At 37.1% G+C, this 15,680-nt stretch overlaps 3 protein-coding genes across 3 annotated transcripts; all 3 read right to left on the reverse strand.

Moving 5' to 3' along the window:
- Positions 1–2,122: 2,122 nt before the first annotated feature.
- LOC141824937 (peptidyl-prolyl cis-trans isomerase CYP18-2) lies at positions 2,123–9,194 on the reverse strand. The gene is made up of 7 exons (XM_074712285.1): positions 9,057–9,194; positions 8,862–8,957; positions 8,710–8,771; positions 8,265–8,398; positions 4,790–4,874; positions 2,490–2,559; positions 2,123–2,374 (listed from the first exon to the last, which is right to left on the reverse strand). The coding sequence occupies exons 1-6, from the start codon at positions 9,126–9,128 to the stop codon at positions 2,514–2,516; spliced, it is 495 nt and encodes a 164-aa protein (XP_074568386.1). The 5' UTR covers positions 9,129–9,194; the 3' UTR covers positions 2,123–2,374; positions 2,490–2,513.
- A 1,936-nt stretch (positions 9,195–11,130) lies between these two features.
- LOC141822804 (NDR1/HIN1-like protein 1) lies at positions 11,131–11,772 on the reverse strand. Its single transcript, XM_074710127.1, has one exon. It carries the CDS (start codon positions 11,770–11,772, stop codon positions 11,131–11,133), a length of 642 nt encoding a protein of 213 aa, XP_074566228.1.
- A 2,125-nt stretch (positions 11,773–13,897) lies between these two features.
- LOC141823261 (E3 ubiquitin-protein ligase PUB23-like) lies at positions 13,898–15,566 on the reverse strand. The gene has a single exon (XM_074710520.1). It carries the CDS (start codon positions 15,321–15,323, stop codon positions 14,124–14,126), a length of 1,200 nt encoding a protein of 399 aa, XP_074566621.1. The 5' UTR covers positions 15,324–15,566; the 3' UTR covers positions 13,898–14,123.
- Between the last annotated feature and the right edge of the window lie 114 nt (positions 15,567–15,680).

Genomic DNA, 15,680 nt, shown 5'->3' on the forward strand with positions numbered 1-15,680 from the left:
TGCATAACCTTAATTATGTGCCTATCAAGTAATTATATAATTAAGATTATGTATGATAATCACATAATTGCACCCTAAATAATATATCAACATAATATTATCCAACTTTTACAATTCGATTAATCCAAAAAATGATTGATCCAGCCTCACGAAAGTTTTTTATCGATCACCAAGATAAATCAAAAAGTGTAGAATGATCAATGTCGTTAGTTTTTCAAACTTTCTAAGTATAATGTATCCTAAGTGAGATTTGAACCTTATTATCTAAGGAGTCATTTCACTTTTTATCGTCGCATCATAATCTCGAAAATATAGAATCTATCATATAATTAATAAGTACTAGCCATACTATTTTATATACTACTTCAAAATCAGCTTGATTAGGGCATATTCAATAATATGGTTTCATCTCAACCATACTCATTGATACTATTAAATGTTATTAGTTTTATAAAGAATCAAACATTAATATTAAATTGAGAACTTGATAACATTTAAACAAATCAAATTCAATTCAACTTTGAATCAAATTGAAGCTCATAAAAAAAACAAAACAAATTTAAACAACCATTTTAACAACTTGATTTATTTTAGACTCTACTTGATTTTGAATCCAGAGTGATTTTTTTTTATAACTCAGATTTCTAATTTTTCAAACTGAATGTGATCATCCTTTTTAATAAAAGTGTTGTGTCAACCATCAAGATAAATCCAAGTATTCATGTTGAGATCATCGATAGTTACTTTTACAATCGACCCATCATCATAGAGCGTTATGCTTCATCCGAGTATTATAACTGTGGGCCACAATGCGGGTGCTCCATCAAGTGATAGTCCGATCCATCCAGATAACCATACTTCTTATTATTTTTCTTTTTTTTTTCCTTGGCCAAATAGATAATATACATACTCAATATCCACCTATGACTCTATCGTGGCACCGTGCGTTAGGACATGACGTAAAGGGCTAAGAATTTTAAGGCCATAAAATCTTCATCCTTCATAACAACGTACTATTAGATTAGTAGACATGCCTTGTTTAATTTCAAAATCCGACATAGATATCGATGTCTAACATATTGCCTGACAAAGACTCTTACAAAAGGTGGAAGCATGCATGCGTTGCAACTTGCAAGTCCAAAATGTGAAAAATTAACTTTTGAAATTTTCCTTGCATTTTAAAGTATATTTCGAATTCTCTAGTTTCTTTTATAATTTGATTCTGAATGAAGGGGATTAAACGCAGACCATCTTACTTTAATAATAATTATGTTTGGTTAATATTTTGTAGATTAGATGAGTGCTTTGAGGAACAAAAAGGTAAGATTTTTAAACAGAAAAAGAATCACAATTACATAATTAATGAAAGAAATTAACGATGAAACGTGAAAAGAAAGGTATGAAACTTTAATCCGATGATCCACCAAATCGAATTAAACAGTTTGCCTACGTCTGTTTTAGCTTCTTGGCGACGAAGAACGCCACCCCTACAGCGACGACGACCACGCCGGAGATGACCAAGGTCGACTTCAGGCTGCTGCCGAGCTCGCACTTCCCACCGGATCTGCTCCTCGCCCTCGCCGCCGCCGCCTCCGCCTCCGCCGCTGCTTCCTTCTAGCAGAAACCATGCATGCATGTCAGCAATTTCCAGCCATAGATAATGCCAGTATCATTCTAATAAATTAAAAGACGGTAGGCAAGAATTTAAAATACTTTGTTGCGAGCATCAGTGATATCAGTGGAGACGGAATCGAAATGGAATCGATCGTGCTTGTCTCTGTTCAACACCGCAGCCGCATTCCCGGCGGAGAAAGTTTGGTCATCTTCAGCCATCGCCACCACCGCGATCACCGCCGTCTTTCGAAGATCCAACACACTCACTTCCTCCCTCTTCTTGAATTGAGTTGTATGGATTATGATGCATGAGGTTGGAGTGCCCTCTCCTTGTTCAGATATAAAGCAAGGGGGGAAAGGGAGGGAGAGAATGGTGGGTTTGGTCAAATGGCAGGCCGACAGGATCGGTCTTCCAATCTCCCAACGGTTGACAAAATTACAAGTACGCGATTCACATTTTTCAACCGTTGACTATCGAAAATCGAGTTGACAAAATAAACAATGAATATTCTAAGAGAACACAATCTATTATAAGATTCGTGCACAGATAAAGCAATCCCCCTTCACCAAATCATCCATCATCAAAAGAGACTGCATTACTAGTTAAGGGATAAAATACTGAAAATTTAGTCAAACTAAAGACGAGCAACATTTTGAAACTAGTCTGGAGAATTGGAATCTCTAGGCTCCATGAGCCCCAACCTTGCACCAAGAGAAGGTCACTAGCTGCATTGAATCTAACACTTTTACTAGGATTATCCTGATATACACGATGAGGAAGACAACATCTTGATGAGAAATCAGGAAAGCTTATGTAGAAAATAACATGAAAGATAAATCTCAAGAAAAGAATGTTGTTATGTATATCCTGGTACCTTTTCGTTGCGACCTGAGCGCTTTCAATCTTTCACTATCGTTCTTAGTATCTTCACGTCGTGTATTGGCCTGATTTAGGAAAGATAAACAAGATGAGCTAGGAGGCTTCTAAATCCTTGATCATACAGCAGATGTTCAGATTTGATATCTAGCAAATCACAGTACTTGCACACAACTATTGTAATAAATGATTCGCATTATAAGTAACTCCTAAACCTCCTAAGAATGACAGACATGCAAACTTACTACAACGATAAATCTGATGAAACTCAAAAGTAAACATAGTACATATTCCAATAAAAACAAAAACAAGAGGGCTGGACGCACATAAATTATTGTGAGAAAGAGAAGCGGCCCAATGATTTAGGAAATCGGCACATTTCATTCATTCAGGTTATGTAGCTCTTTCACTACATATGAAAAACAAAGAATTGTGCTCCAACATTATCATTGTAGAGTCAGAAAAAGTAAATCTTTGCAATTGTCTGCATTATGATTTCTTAGTCTACTATCTTATAGTTGTAGTGGTGAAGAAGTGGCTTCCCTCCCACAAGGTCTCCTGTTCAATTCCTAATTTATTGTACATATTGAGCCAAAAGTAGCCCTTTTGGGCCATTCATGGATCATTGTGCAAATATAAGCTTCCTACGAGCCACTAAAAAAAGTATCCCTAGATTGAGGAAATTGGTGCTCAACAGTCGGTTCCCCATGTTAATAAAACTTATGGGTTTTGCAACTGTTACCTCCACCAAGCTATGCATGAGGTGAGAGAAATGCCACAATATGAAGAAATGTATACTAAATAGCAAATTACTGAAATTTGAGGCTTTGGTTTAAATCTATGGCCTTTGTTTTTTATCAAACATAGTTCAAAGGTTTAATCTATCTTTCTATGCCTAGGAATTGATCCTTGACCATTATGGTATAGTTTCAGTACTATATCCATATATTGTGCCAAAACTAGGCACACTATGGCACAAGCAATGTTTGTTGGATCAATTCAAATCCTTTTAGTGGATTGGCTCAAATTTTCTTTGTCAAGAGATTTTGGTGCAAATAAACAGCAAAACTGTTGGCCATATGCATGAAACCCTACCTTCATCGAAACCAATTCAATTTCCTCCCAAGAAGTAAACTGGCCCTAATTCCAAATAATTGTTCTATGAAATCCTTTAATCACTCTCTAATGCCAAGGCCATCTCCTTGGCCTTGACAGGACTAGATATTAGCTAACCCAAAACCTTCCAAATATTAAATATACAAGACTAAAACCTAACCAAGAAAATATCATATGGAAACAGATCCCACTAACCTAACCACAATGCCAATGCTGTCATACTTACCTTGAAATTCTACATAGTGCATCGTTTTTTATCTCACATGGAGAAGAGTTTCCCAGCATCAATTAAGCTCCTCAATAGTTTCAAAGTTCTTTTTTGTTACGACTGTTGCTTGTTTTTATGGTGAGTGATATTGGAGACAAAACTACAGCCAAAAACATGAATTTGACAGACACAGCACAAAGGTGGTGCAATAAAATGTGAAAGAAATAGTTATAAATATCAAGTCAACTTTTTTACGAGTAGAAATTTAAAATAGATCAGTTAACGAGATAATCAGAAGCCTGCCTGAAGGCCATTTGGAAAAAAAGACACACTTGCCCATCCTCCAATGCCAATTGGCATGCAATTTACCATTCATAGTTTCTGCCATGTGATAGCAGCTACCTACTTCTCTTGCCCATTGAAGAAACTATGAAAAATATCCCTTCCTCTGCCAATTGGCCTGCAATTTATTACCCATAATTTCCTCCTTTGCAATAGCAACTACCTACTTCTCTTGCCAGTTGAAGAAATTTTTGAATAATCTTATGGAAGTTTGGTATTTAAACCCTAGGTGGTCTCTACAATAGAATTCTATTACAGAGGCACAACATTAATAACCAGTAGAAAATAATGACTAGTAATTACTGATGAACAATACATTAGGTGGGATTTCCAGTCATAGTTACTGAAACCCATTTCACGCTAAAACTACCAAGCACCAGCTTCTAAACATCAAGATGTGAAAAAAGTTAAAATACTTCGTGGCTCCATCAAAAGAAATTGCATGGGTGCTTCAGAATTTCAATAATATCATAGGCGTTTAAAGAAACAAAAAAGCTTCTTCAGATAAAGAGGAAGCAGGGTGCCAATTACAAGAATGTGACTATCAGTATCCACATATATGCTAGCATAATGTGTTGCAGACTCACAATGCAAATGCAGATTCATATCATTTAGAAAAATCTCAAAATTACCTATCACTGTTGTCAGTTTGCACACTTCCAAGACGTTTAATTACTTCCATCCCGCTACAGACTCTTCCAAAAATCGTATGCTTTCCTGTGGAAGGGCAAATCATATCCAAAAAATGTTTAAAACATGAGAAATAACTTAATTTAACTTCTTGCCAATGATAATAAATCCAAATAAAATAAAAGAATGATAACATTAGCAAATTTATCAGAGATTTAGACACAGATTCATCTTTTAGATAAAAATTTGTGATTGGTCAAGAAACAAAACATGAACATCTGTTACAGTAATCAGCATATATGCCAAGGCAAGTAATGCATAAAGATATCATTGCTTAGTTTGCAGAGCTTCTATTACATAGTAGAATAAAGGGGAAGGATGGTTAATATTACGGGGGTATGGGATCAAGTAGAGGGACAAAAGGAGGCAATTTCTTGCTGTTGGGTTGACCCACTTAGCTGCTCCGCTAACTGGAGAGATCACAGCAAGACGCATGAGGATCCTGTAGCATCAACTTATTTAGTCATTGTCTTTTAAGGTCTGTAACGATTTTCCCCCACATATGGTAAAAGTGGTGGTTTTGAGCTTGTTAGCCCGGGCTGTTAGGACTAGGAGATAATGAAATTAAGAGACAAAATTTAAATCCAGAATTGAAATAATCTTCCATTACATCCATATTTAAAGTAACCCAAAAAAAAAGTTACTAATCTAAAACAATTCCACATAGATCCTATAAGGATATAACTACTATTTGATATTATCCTAAGGTTTCAGCTACTTGTGGTTATTGTCTTAACTCATCAACATGTTTACAGTGTGTGAGTCTCAACTTACAAAAATCTTCTCCCAACTCTATGCAAAACTATATTTCTAGTAATAATCAAATTAATTATCATTTTTTATTGAATTGACAAGTGTTTTTCTATGTATTTTTATCCTATTAATAGTATTTTCATCAATATCCCATTCTTGTTGAATAACAAATCTAAAATACCTAATCCTTTTAACTTATAAAGATTTTATATCTATCTACTTTAATTATTCCAATGATTCTTTCTTATTATTAAAATTACAATTTATATATTCAATTTTATAAAATCTTTAGTTTAGAGCCTTTTCTTCACAATTTGGGCTTCAATATAGCATCATGAATTAACATATATCTCTATATGTAGCATATACTAAGGAGGTTTATCTTAAATATATATGTACACTAGAAGATTTATTCTTAACATAATTGGTTAGTTCATATAACACTACTACACAAAAAAAAGGACTGAGAGCTAATCTTAATATAAATTTATAGTTATAGAGAAATCATGTGCCTCTACCAGTAGATCTAACGTTAGTAATAATTTATTATCCATATCTTTTATCACATTAATATAATTACTCTATATTCTTTTTTTCTCCAAATCCTATTTAATTTTTCATTATTTTTCTTTTTTGAATAAATCGCATCTATGGTCGATCTTGTGGGCATGATACCAAATTGATTTTTTAAATCCGACATCTTATCTCTTTTCTCCTATCAATAGTTGTTTTCTAAAGTTTTATGGTATATACACATCAACTTAAACATTAGTCAGAATAACATTATATATCACCCTTATTCCTACAAATAGATTCTAAAAGCTTTTCCTTGATTTTTGGAGCATCTTTTTAATTCTCAAATTTTTAATAAATAACTTAATTAACCAAATTATGCATTTATCTCTGAACTACTTCCAAACTTTAATTGCAATATCATTCAACCCCACATTTTACCTGTTAATGCAACACCAAATTGAATTGAAACTCACACAGAGAATTGAGACAAAATAAATGCAACGAGAGAATAATTATGGCACACAAAGATGAAAGATCTCATAGAGTGATTGACAAAGAAAACTTTTTATTAGTTGAAAGTTGAAACTATATTACACCAACACTATAGAATCAACCTACAGAAACTAGGAGAATAAATAACACACTCAAACTCCTACTAAGTTAAAAGATACCAATTAAACTCCTATCAGATTAAAAGATACTAATCTACATGATACCCCAAATAAAACAATTTTCAATCAATTCAAAATCAAGATTTAAAATTCAAAGCCATTCCTTTTTGGAATTATCAAACACATTGCCAAATGCAAACGTAGCTAAGCTTCTAAATTGAGGCAACATCAAACCAAATTAAAACGCACAAATAGAATTCAAACGAAATAGATAAAGCAAAGCAAAGAGATAATTATTCTCGCAGAAATAAAACCCCATATAGATGGACAAAGGATAATTTTTATTACTTGAATGACGAAAATAAATTGAAATGGCATTACTTTTTTAATTAAACATTATACAAAATAAGAAATAAATATGACAAATTAAAAAATATAATAACTCAATTGAACTCCTAGTAAATTAAAAAATAGCCATTCAAATCCTACAAATTGAAAGATACTAAACTACACGATGGGCAAAATAAAACAATTTTCAATCAATTCCTTTTCGAATCGTCTAAAACTTTATTGAACATCGATTCCTTGCTTGTGCCACCTACCTTCATTTTCTTCAAAACATTTTTATCCTGACTTGAAATAATATTACTAACAACTCTAGGTACATATGCAAATTGATACAGAATTGCAACACATATAAACCGAGGAGTGCTAGTGAATTTAAACAAATTATATATGTAGACAATTTTTTTTTATCATATTTATACTAACTTTTATCACACTATATGCAAGGAGCATCCTTATCACTAATCAATGTTAGAGAATTTGTCTTTGATAGATTGTATTATGTTATATATAAGTAGGCATGAGTGTAGCTTGAGAACTCATAGTCTCCGGTGGTACAGGCAAAATGTACACAAACTTATTGTGATGGGTTTTGAAGATGAAAGCAATAGTAATATATTGATGTGATAAAGGACATACATACTAGTGTAGTTATTTGTGTTAGAGTTCTTAAAATCTGAAGGTATAACAAATTATGCTCCTATAATTATAGGATTACATCAAGGGTCAATATAAGTTCTAATCGTTTTGCATTATTCTAGATGAACTTACCAGCCAAGATAAAACTTAACATCATTAGAATTGGCCCTCTCTTTTCCCAAGCCCAATAATAGCTAAGAATCTATATGTGGGTAGGCTTTTGGCCTTCTCTTTCCCTAAAATAATACAACTAGAATTGAAGGTGGGAGGATAAAAAGAAGACTTAAGAAAACTCTACTTAAAACAATTAAAAATGACTTAGAAGTGGTGGGTTACAGTAGCCATATAATCTTATATAGAGTTTAGTGGCAGGATAATATAAGCGCAGCCAATCCCAAAAGTTGGTGCTCAACAGTTTGTTTCTTGTACTTGAAGAAATTGAGCAAATAAGTGATAAGCAACCGCATCACTCAAGTAGCATAGTATGATAATAGAGAGACTCCAATACTAATTCTCATTTTTTTAAGTTAAAAGTCTAAAAGGAAATTATTACCGTCCAATGACTGGCATGGTGCCAATGTAATAAAAAATTGGCTACCATTTGTGTCAGGACCAGCATTTGCCATTGATAGTATGCCCGCTCCAGTATGCTTCAACTCAGGTTTTATCTCGTCCTCAAACTTTGGACTGATAAGAATGAAGGGAAAATATTATCAGTCAAAGACTAAGGTAATTGACTACAATAGCAATGAAAAGGTACTAGGGACAAAATTTCATAGTAACACAAGTAAAATTCCATTATAATCAAAACGCATCACAAAAGACGTGTAGCAGTGGCCGTCAGATCTCTGACGAAATCCAAAAAAACTGCTAATTACAAAGTCAAGCAACAAGAATGCTCAAATTAATCTATTTGCTGCAAGATGTTTCGTGGAAACAACTAAAACAGACGCCCTAACAGCCCTCTACAGCCATTGGAAAGCGGGACAGTAACTAACCCGTAAATGGATTCACCACCCCTTCCAGTCCCTGTCGGATCACCACCTTGAACAATAAAATCCTACGGAATGTAAACCAAAAAGTTAGCGAGAACAGCAAAGAGAAGAAAAAGTGAGATTAGGTCATCGATGTAGGAAGGATGAGAAAGAACCTTGATGATTCGGTGGAACTTGACGTTGTCGTAATACCCTCTCCTAGAGAGCTCGACAAAGTTCCTGCAAGTCTTAGGAGTGTGCTTGTAGTACATCTAAGATCCATCAAAAAAAGTGATGTCGGAGAGGGATCTTATGGCACAAATCAAACGAGAAGGAAGAAGACAGGAGGTGGAGAGTGGAGGAACGAGTACCTCGACTGTGAAAGGTCCCATGGAGGTCTCCAAGGTCACCTCCGGCGGGCCGCCGTCGGCGCTCCCCCACATGGTGCAGCGAGTTTGTTTTATGGAACCGCAAATTGAAAGACGAGGCCAGAGAGCTTCTCACAGGCAGGTCGCTTATAACAAGAGGCCGTTTAGTGGCGAAGATATTTTTTATATTGATTTTTAAAAATATTTTATATTTAAAATGTAATTTGATATTAGAATTTGAAAGCTAGTCTATTTAAATTTTCTAACATGATTTTTTTTAAATATTTAATATATTTTAATATTATCAAATTTTAACTAAAATTTAGTTAAATGCTAAAATAAAATTTGTAATATTAAATTTTTTATAAGACCATATCGATTAAAAAAATTGAATATTTAGATTATTAAATATATATATATATATAGTTATTAGCATAATTTGTAAAATCATGATCTAAATCGTAAAATCATACGATCCTACCATCCAAAAGTATCAAATCGTTTCTGCATCTTGTAGAATCATTTTTTACTATGAAATCGAAACATAATCAATGGATTTGATAAAATCGAAATACGATCAATAAGATCCTACATTATAAATAATTGTATATACTTTTTATTAAGAATTGCTTTGTTGACTTTTAAATTGGGCCATTTTATGAAAAAAAAATATTTTTGAAATTGAATATGATTATTATTATTATTATTATCTTTGTAATATGAAAATATAAATATTATTGAGTACCTTGATAATGATTAAATTACTAATTAATTTAAATTTATACATATAATAATATTATATAGGATGTCGAATGTACTATTATATACATATAAAATAATTAATTTATTATATAAAAATAAAATTTTAAATAATTTTTAATTATTAATTATGTATCATAAAATTTTTGATAGAATTATACACTTCTTCTATCAAAGATGAAATCCGCCACTCTAGTGATCCCACACAAATCGAGAAATTATAGTTGATCATGACGGAGGAAGGTATTGCTTGGCTTTATCAAGATTCGAACCTTTGCCCTCTTCTGCAAGTCTACTTCGTCGTAACTTACTCAACTATATTCTGGGGGCAAAATTGTATTGGATAAACTTTTTATAGTGATCGATCCTACCACCAAAACGATCCTATATCAGAAAACTCTCTAAGAGATTTTTTAGAGACATGGTACTCCTATGTTGATAAGAATCTACTGCCGAAACAGTACCTCAGTCAACAGTTATATGTTGCTAAGAGAACTCAAATCTGAAACCTCAGGTGACATATGTTTCCATACTTAATTACCATTTGGGATAAGACACTTCGACTAAAATTATACAATTCAATTCATGCCAAATGAGGATCACGATCCTACTTATTATAATTGTTACTTGTTAGCATCCATTGGTAAGGGAAGAAGGTGATGAGTCGCTTGAGCACCGTTGACTGGTGTCCCCAATATTCGCTATGACTCAATATAATTATGGCTATCTACCAAAAATATATATATCGTTATAGTCCACTTATTGACTTTTATAGTATCTTTTTGCCAAAGTCTAGTTTTATAGATTTGTAGTTTGGCATCTATCTAGATCTTCTTTTTGAAAAGAAGATCCATTTACATTCATTGGCATTTAAATAATTATTATCCCATTTATAATAATGCACTTTGGATTTATACTGTTCGATGAATTTTCTAGAGCAAGTGGACTATAAACACTTTTCTCATTAATGATATATACAAATTATAATACGGCACTAACCGAGATTAATTGTTATTCTAATCCTACACTAATTTTTTTAATCTCATTTAATGAGTGATGACGACCACAACGCAGTCAATATATACTCCAAAACATTGGAGCAGGCAGCCGCCTTTATAAATGAAATAACTAACTAAACAAAATAATTTCTCCTTATCTACTACAAATATCCTTTAATTAATATTTAAAAATTTTCACCATTTTAAATTTTTTTTAAATAATATTTATTTATTTATTTATTGGCAGTTACGTAGGTATTCAATTACACAGGCAAATTCTATGATTATCAATTAATTAATTCCCGCCATTATTAGGTGGGTCAGACATCGACGGTGCATGACGTGGTCTGCCGGAAGTGGAACGACGGCGCAGAGCTGCCACTGGTCCCCGTCCCGTGGTCGACGGAGATGGACGCCGGGCAGTCGACGTGGAGGTGTCGGTGGCCGTACGTCCACGGCCCCGCCTTCCACCGCAACCTCCCGTCTATCTTCACGTCGAGGAGGAGTAGCCCCGCCGCGGCGTCCCGCTCCATGGCTACGGCGGTGTACTCCGCCAGGGGGACGCCTTCGCCGACCAGGAACGGCCACCACACGGAGGCGTCGTGGTGGCCCTGGTAGCCGAAAGGGAGCGCCGTGCACCCGGTGATCTGTTGGCCCCGGTAGGCGGCGAAGGCGTCGAGCTTGTCGTAGTAGATGCCGACGCGATCGTTGGGGTTGCGCGAGGAGAGGCCGACGTTCAGGACGAAGGTGAGGGCGTTGGAGTCGCCGGCGGTGAGGTTGAACTGCTGGACGGAGGCATCCTGGAGGTAGAACTCAGGCCTGGTGGGTCGGAAAAGGAGGAGCCAGATGATGAGGATGGTGAGGAGGATGAGGAAGACAACGATGAGTGCGCCGGCGGCGAGATAGAGGTACAATCTGCGGACCTTGCAGCGGTCGTGGTTGCCGCAGTCGTCGATCGACATGCCGGCGAGACTAATGAGAAGGTGTGGGCAGGAGGATCAAGGCGATGATCGAGAATATTTAAAATGTGCAAATTTTGTTGTGCCATTAATGGACAAAATAATCTACGATCAATTTGACATTTTTAAATTTAATTTGATTAAAGAATCTCTAAATTAGTTGTTTGGTAAAGTAGGTGAGAATATTTAATTAGCTATAATTTGGAGAATATTAGTTGAAGCTTAGGATGTATTATTAAGGAGAGAAACTGAAGAACTTGAGGAGATGAAGCTAGAAGAAAATTACAAGAATTGTCTGTTTATTTTGTTTTATAGGGATAAAACAAATTATTATTAGTTATATTCCAATAGTATGCATATTATCAATCAATATAGATAATATAAATAAGTCGTGAATTTTATTTATATTTAGTATAGAGTTTTAATTTAACTTGCTATATATATTAGATGACCTTATTTGAATTTTTAAATAAAATAATAATTAATTTTTATATGTTTTATTTTCCCCCCTGAAATATTAGATTGCGTATATGCAATTTGGTTGTTGTAACCATTTCCTAATTTTTCATCATGTTTGACCTAAATAAGTTCATATGCTCAAAGGAGGATGATCTCATATATACTTGACCAATGGACTTTACCTAACTACGTACACTAGCTAGTTACATCTCAATATAACACAATACAGCCTTATATATATAGCATCTATTTGCCGTTGAGGCTATGATGTGATAGTAAGGAGTAAGATGAGTTTACTAGACTACGAGGTTCAAATCTCAATTAAGACATATTACATTTAAAAAGTTTGAAAATTATATGATGTTGGCTGTCCTTCAAAATTTATCCTGTACTTTCTAATTCATCCGACATCCACACTTTCTGGTTCTTAGGGTTTAGGGTTAAGAGCAAGCTAGAAACTATATCAAACTACATATAATAATATTGTGTTTGTGTATGAATAAATGTGGGACCGTGGCAAATTCCATCTTTTAATTAAAGTGTTTATGTGTGGATAATTTTGAATTTACTATTGAACAAAATAGGTACATCATGATATCCATCAGTGGAAGGGAATGCAATTAAATTATTTTGCATATGGAGAATTAATTATGAAAGGAACTTAATTAGTCATTAAGAGTGGTCATGATAATCAATTCACTTTTTCTATAATGTTAAGAAAAAAACTATAATTAATAAAGATTCAAGTAAAATAACTTTATTCTTTTGTATCAATCCAATGCGAGATGAAACATGTATCACTTTTTCAAAGGTGAGCATCTCCTCCTGGCTCGCCATCATACATCCAATGGCTCGATCTAAATAGTTGACCTAAACTACAAGATCAATGATATATTTGGCAGCACATTGCTGTCTAATTAACTGGTTTAAAAAACTTATGCAGACTTTTTCCAAGTCTGAGCTATATAGCTTGATCGTTACTGCACAGAGATTTCTGCTCATGATCTTCTGCGTTGAAATTAAAAGCATGCGACGTAACAAGATCTCAGCGACTTGAGTGACTTTCGGGGCTGCTGTCACTGCAAGTCAACCCGTCCAAGATGACGGCTCTCCATGTGTTTGATGAAAGTCGCCTGTAAATAACTGCAGAAAACGTGGAAGACGCCACGCCTGTCTCTCTCTCACTTCACTTTATTGATTTTCTTTCCTTCTGTTTGCCTTTTTTTTTAATGTGCAGGCAATCGAAGATTATCAATTTGCAGTCAGTTCAAGAAGAGGTTGATTTCTGTCCCGAGGGGCAGTGGAATTGGTATCCGAATGATAGAATTGCATATTAAAGAAGAAGATTGATTTTTATTCATTCTTTTATTCTTTTAGTGAATAAGTTTCTTTCATTTAAGAAGTTATCACTCTTTCATGAGTCTTAGAATGGATTGTGGATGGGCGATGAACGCCATCATCTTTTGCCACACAAGAAGAGATTAATTTACTAGTGAAATTAAGACAGCAATAATATTAATAAGAGGAGCTAGCCTTTTGAAATGATTTATCATTTTGTTAAATTTTCTTTAATGAAAGCTAAATGGAAAGAGATGAAACTTCACGTACAATTTTCCAAACTGCTAATGGAAGAGATCTAGTTTCAATCATAACACAAACTGCAAGCATATACATATTACACACACACCATGCAATAACTTTTTATTTAATCATCGCCATTAATTGTTTGCCGGAGAATTAAGGAGAAGTTTGAATTACTTATGCATGAAACATATAATTATATATTACAACGTACCTGATCTGCTACTGTGATTGAGGGAAAAGGCAGCAACTTAATGCTTTGCGAGGTTCAAAATTAATATTGATCGAGAATTATGAACAGAGATGAGATATGATTAACTAAGTGGTGAAGAAGGATAGGAGAGATGGAAGAGAGGCGAGAGGCATGGCGAGGCCCTCCACGCCCGAGCGTGCAACCTCAGGATCTCTCTGGCTTTCTCCTTCGTCTTCGCCCTGCACTCAAGCTGCAGCACCAAGCAGAGCTCCGCCACCGCTCCAACCTCCTCCATCTCCCTCACCAGCCCCGGCGTGGCCGCGTGCAGCGCCACCGAGTGCAGCACCCTCACCGCCCTCTCGCTCCCGGCGTCCGACACCCTCAGCAGCTTCTTCGCCACCGCCGCCACGCCGGCCGCGTGGGCCACCAGCTCCGCTCGCCCCTCGGCGCACCTGCACGCCTGGTCCATGGCCACTAGCGCCAGCTCGCACGCCCGCCGCTCCGGATCCGCCAGCAGCACCTCCACCATGGCGGCCACGGCGCCCGCGTTCACCGCCTTCACGCGGCTCCGCCCCGTCGGGCACGTGCACGCCGTGGCCAGCACGTGCAGCGCGGCCTTGGTCGCTTGCTGCGAGACGCCCTCGCGCACCACGTTGACCACCTCGAGAAAGACCTCCTCGCCGAGGGCGGCGACTTCGTCGTGCGACATCTCGCGCACGATTAGGTCGAGCAGATGCATAGAGTTGGCTCGCGATTGGATTTGGTTGTCGCCTCGTCGCCGCAGAATCGCCGTCAACGACTCGACGATGCGTGGATTTCGCGCGACGAGGTCGGCTCCCGAGACCCTGAGCGACCGGAGAATATCAAGTGCCTCGGCGCTATGCGCTTCCTCGCCGGCGACGACGAAGGAAGCTAGGAAGTCGACGGCGCCGGAGGCCGCCTCGACGCACCGCTTCCCGCGCTCGCTCTCGTCCACGACAGCACGGAGCTGGCGGAGGGCGGCAAGCGGGTGCAGCTCGAGGAGCTCCGCGACGCGGGCAGCATCAACCACCGGGAGATTCACTGTCGGGAGCTGCTTGGCGACGCCGTTGAGGGAGCACCAAGATCGGATGAGGCGGCGGAGGGTGTGGTTGGGGGTGAGGATTTCAGAGTCCGGCAAGATTTTTCTCGACACGGGGCAAGTGCTCCGGCGGCTGGCGAAGATCCAGTGCTCGATGCTGTCCCGGTCGTAGGTGATGCCGGTGGAGAGAGTCACCGGATCCTTCATCAGCTGCAGCGATATCGGACACAGAAAATAGGATGGTACTTCCTCTCCCTCCATTAATGGCGCACAAATTATGAGAGGAGGAGGAACTATGTAGAAAACAATAATGATCTGGTAGAGTGTTCTACCATTCAAGGATAAGCACGCAGTGGCCTGGACGCCATTAGGAGCGTTGACATCGGGGCCAGCGACTAATCTCAAACTCTTTCACTTTGACCGTGCGCCTACTTTGTTGGAGGTGCCAGCGGCGTCGCCAAGGCTTCGCTCACGTGAGAGGAAAGAGCCCTCGTTCGGCGCTGGCTGCCGCCGACCGCATGCGGAAGATTAACCTCGCGCGTGCTTATTTACCGGTTGGCATTTGACTTGCCCGACAAAACTTGCGGTTGTTGAGGGAAGATCACGTGGACAGATTTA

The sequence above is a fragment of the Curcuma longa genome, chromosome 3 (genome assembly GCF_044706935.1).
Source record: "Curcuma longa cultivar G26 ecotype Majalengka, Jawa Barat chromosome 3, ITB_CL_G26_1.1, whole genome shotgun sequence".
NCBI lineage: Eukaryota > Viridiplantae > Streptophyta > Magnoliopsida > Zingiberales > Zingiberaceae > Curcuma > Curcuma longa.

Excerpts from the sequence above, each read along its gene's own strand:
- LOC141824937 (XM_074712285.1), bottom strand. The coding sequence starts at position 9,128 with ATGTGGGGGAGCGCCGACGGCGGCCCGCCGGAGGTGACCTTGGAGACC. Across the intron at positions 8,399-8,709 it reads GGTGGTGAATCCATTTACGG|TCCAAAGTTTGAGGACGAGA; the intron begins GTTAGTTACTGT and ends CATTCTTATCAG. Across the intron at positions 4,875-8,264 it reads ACCATGCCAGTCATTGGACG|GAAAGCATACGATTTTTGGA; the intron begins GTAATAATTTCC and ends GCCCTTCCACAG.
- LOC141822804 (XM_074710127.1), bottom strand. The coding sequence starts at position 11,772 with ATGTCGATCGACGACTGCGGCAACCACGACCGCTGCAAGGTCCGCAGA.
- LOC141823261 (XM_074710520.1), bottom strand. The coding sequence starts at position 15,323 with ATGGAGGGAGAGGAAGTACCATCCTATTTTCTGTGTCCGATATCGCTG.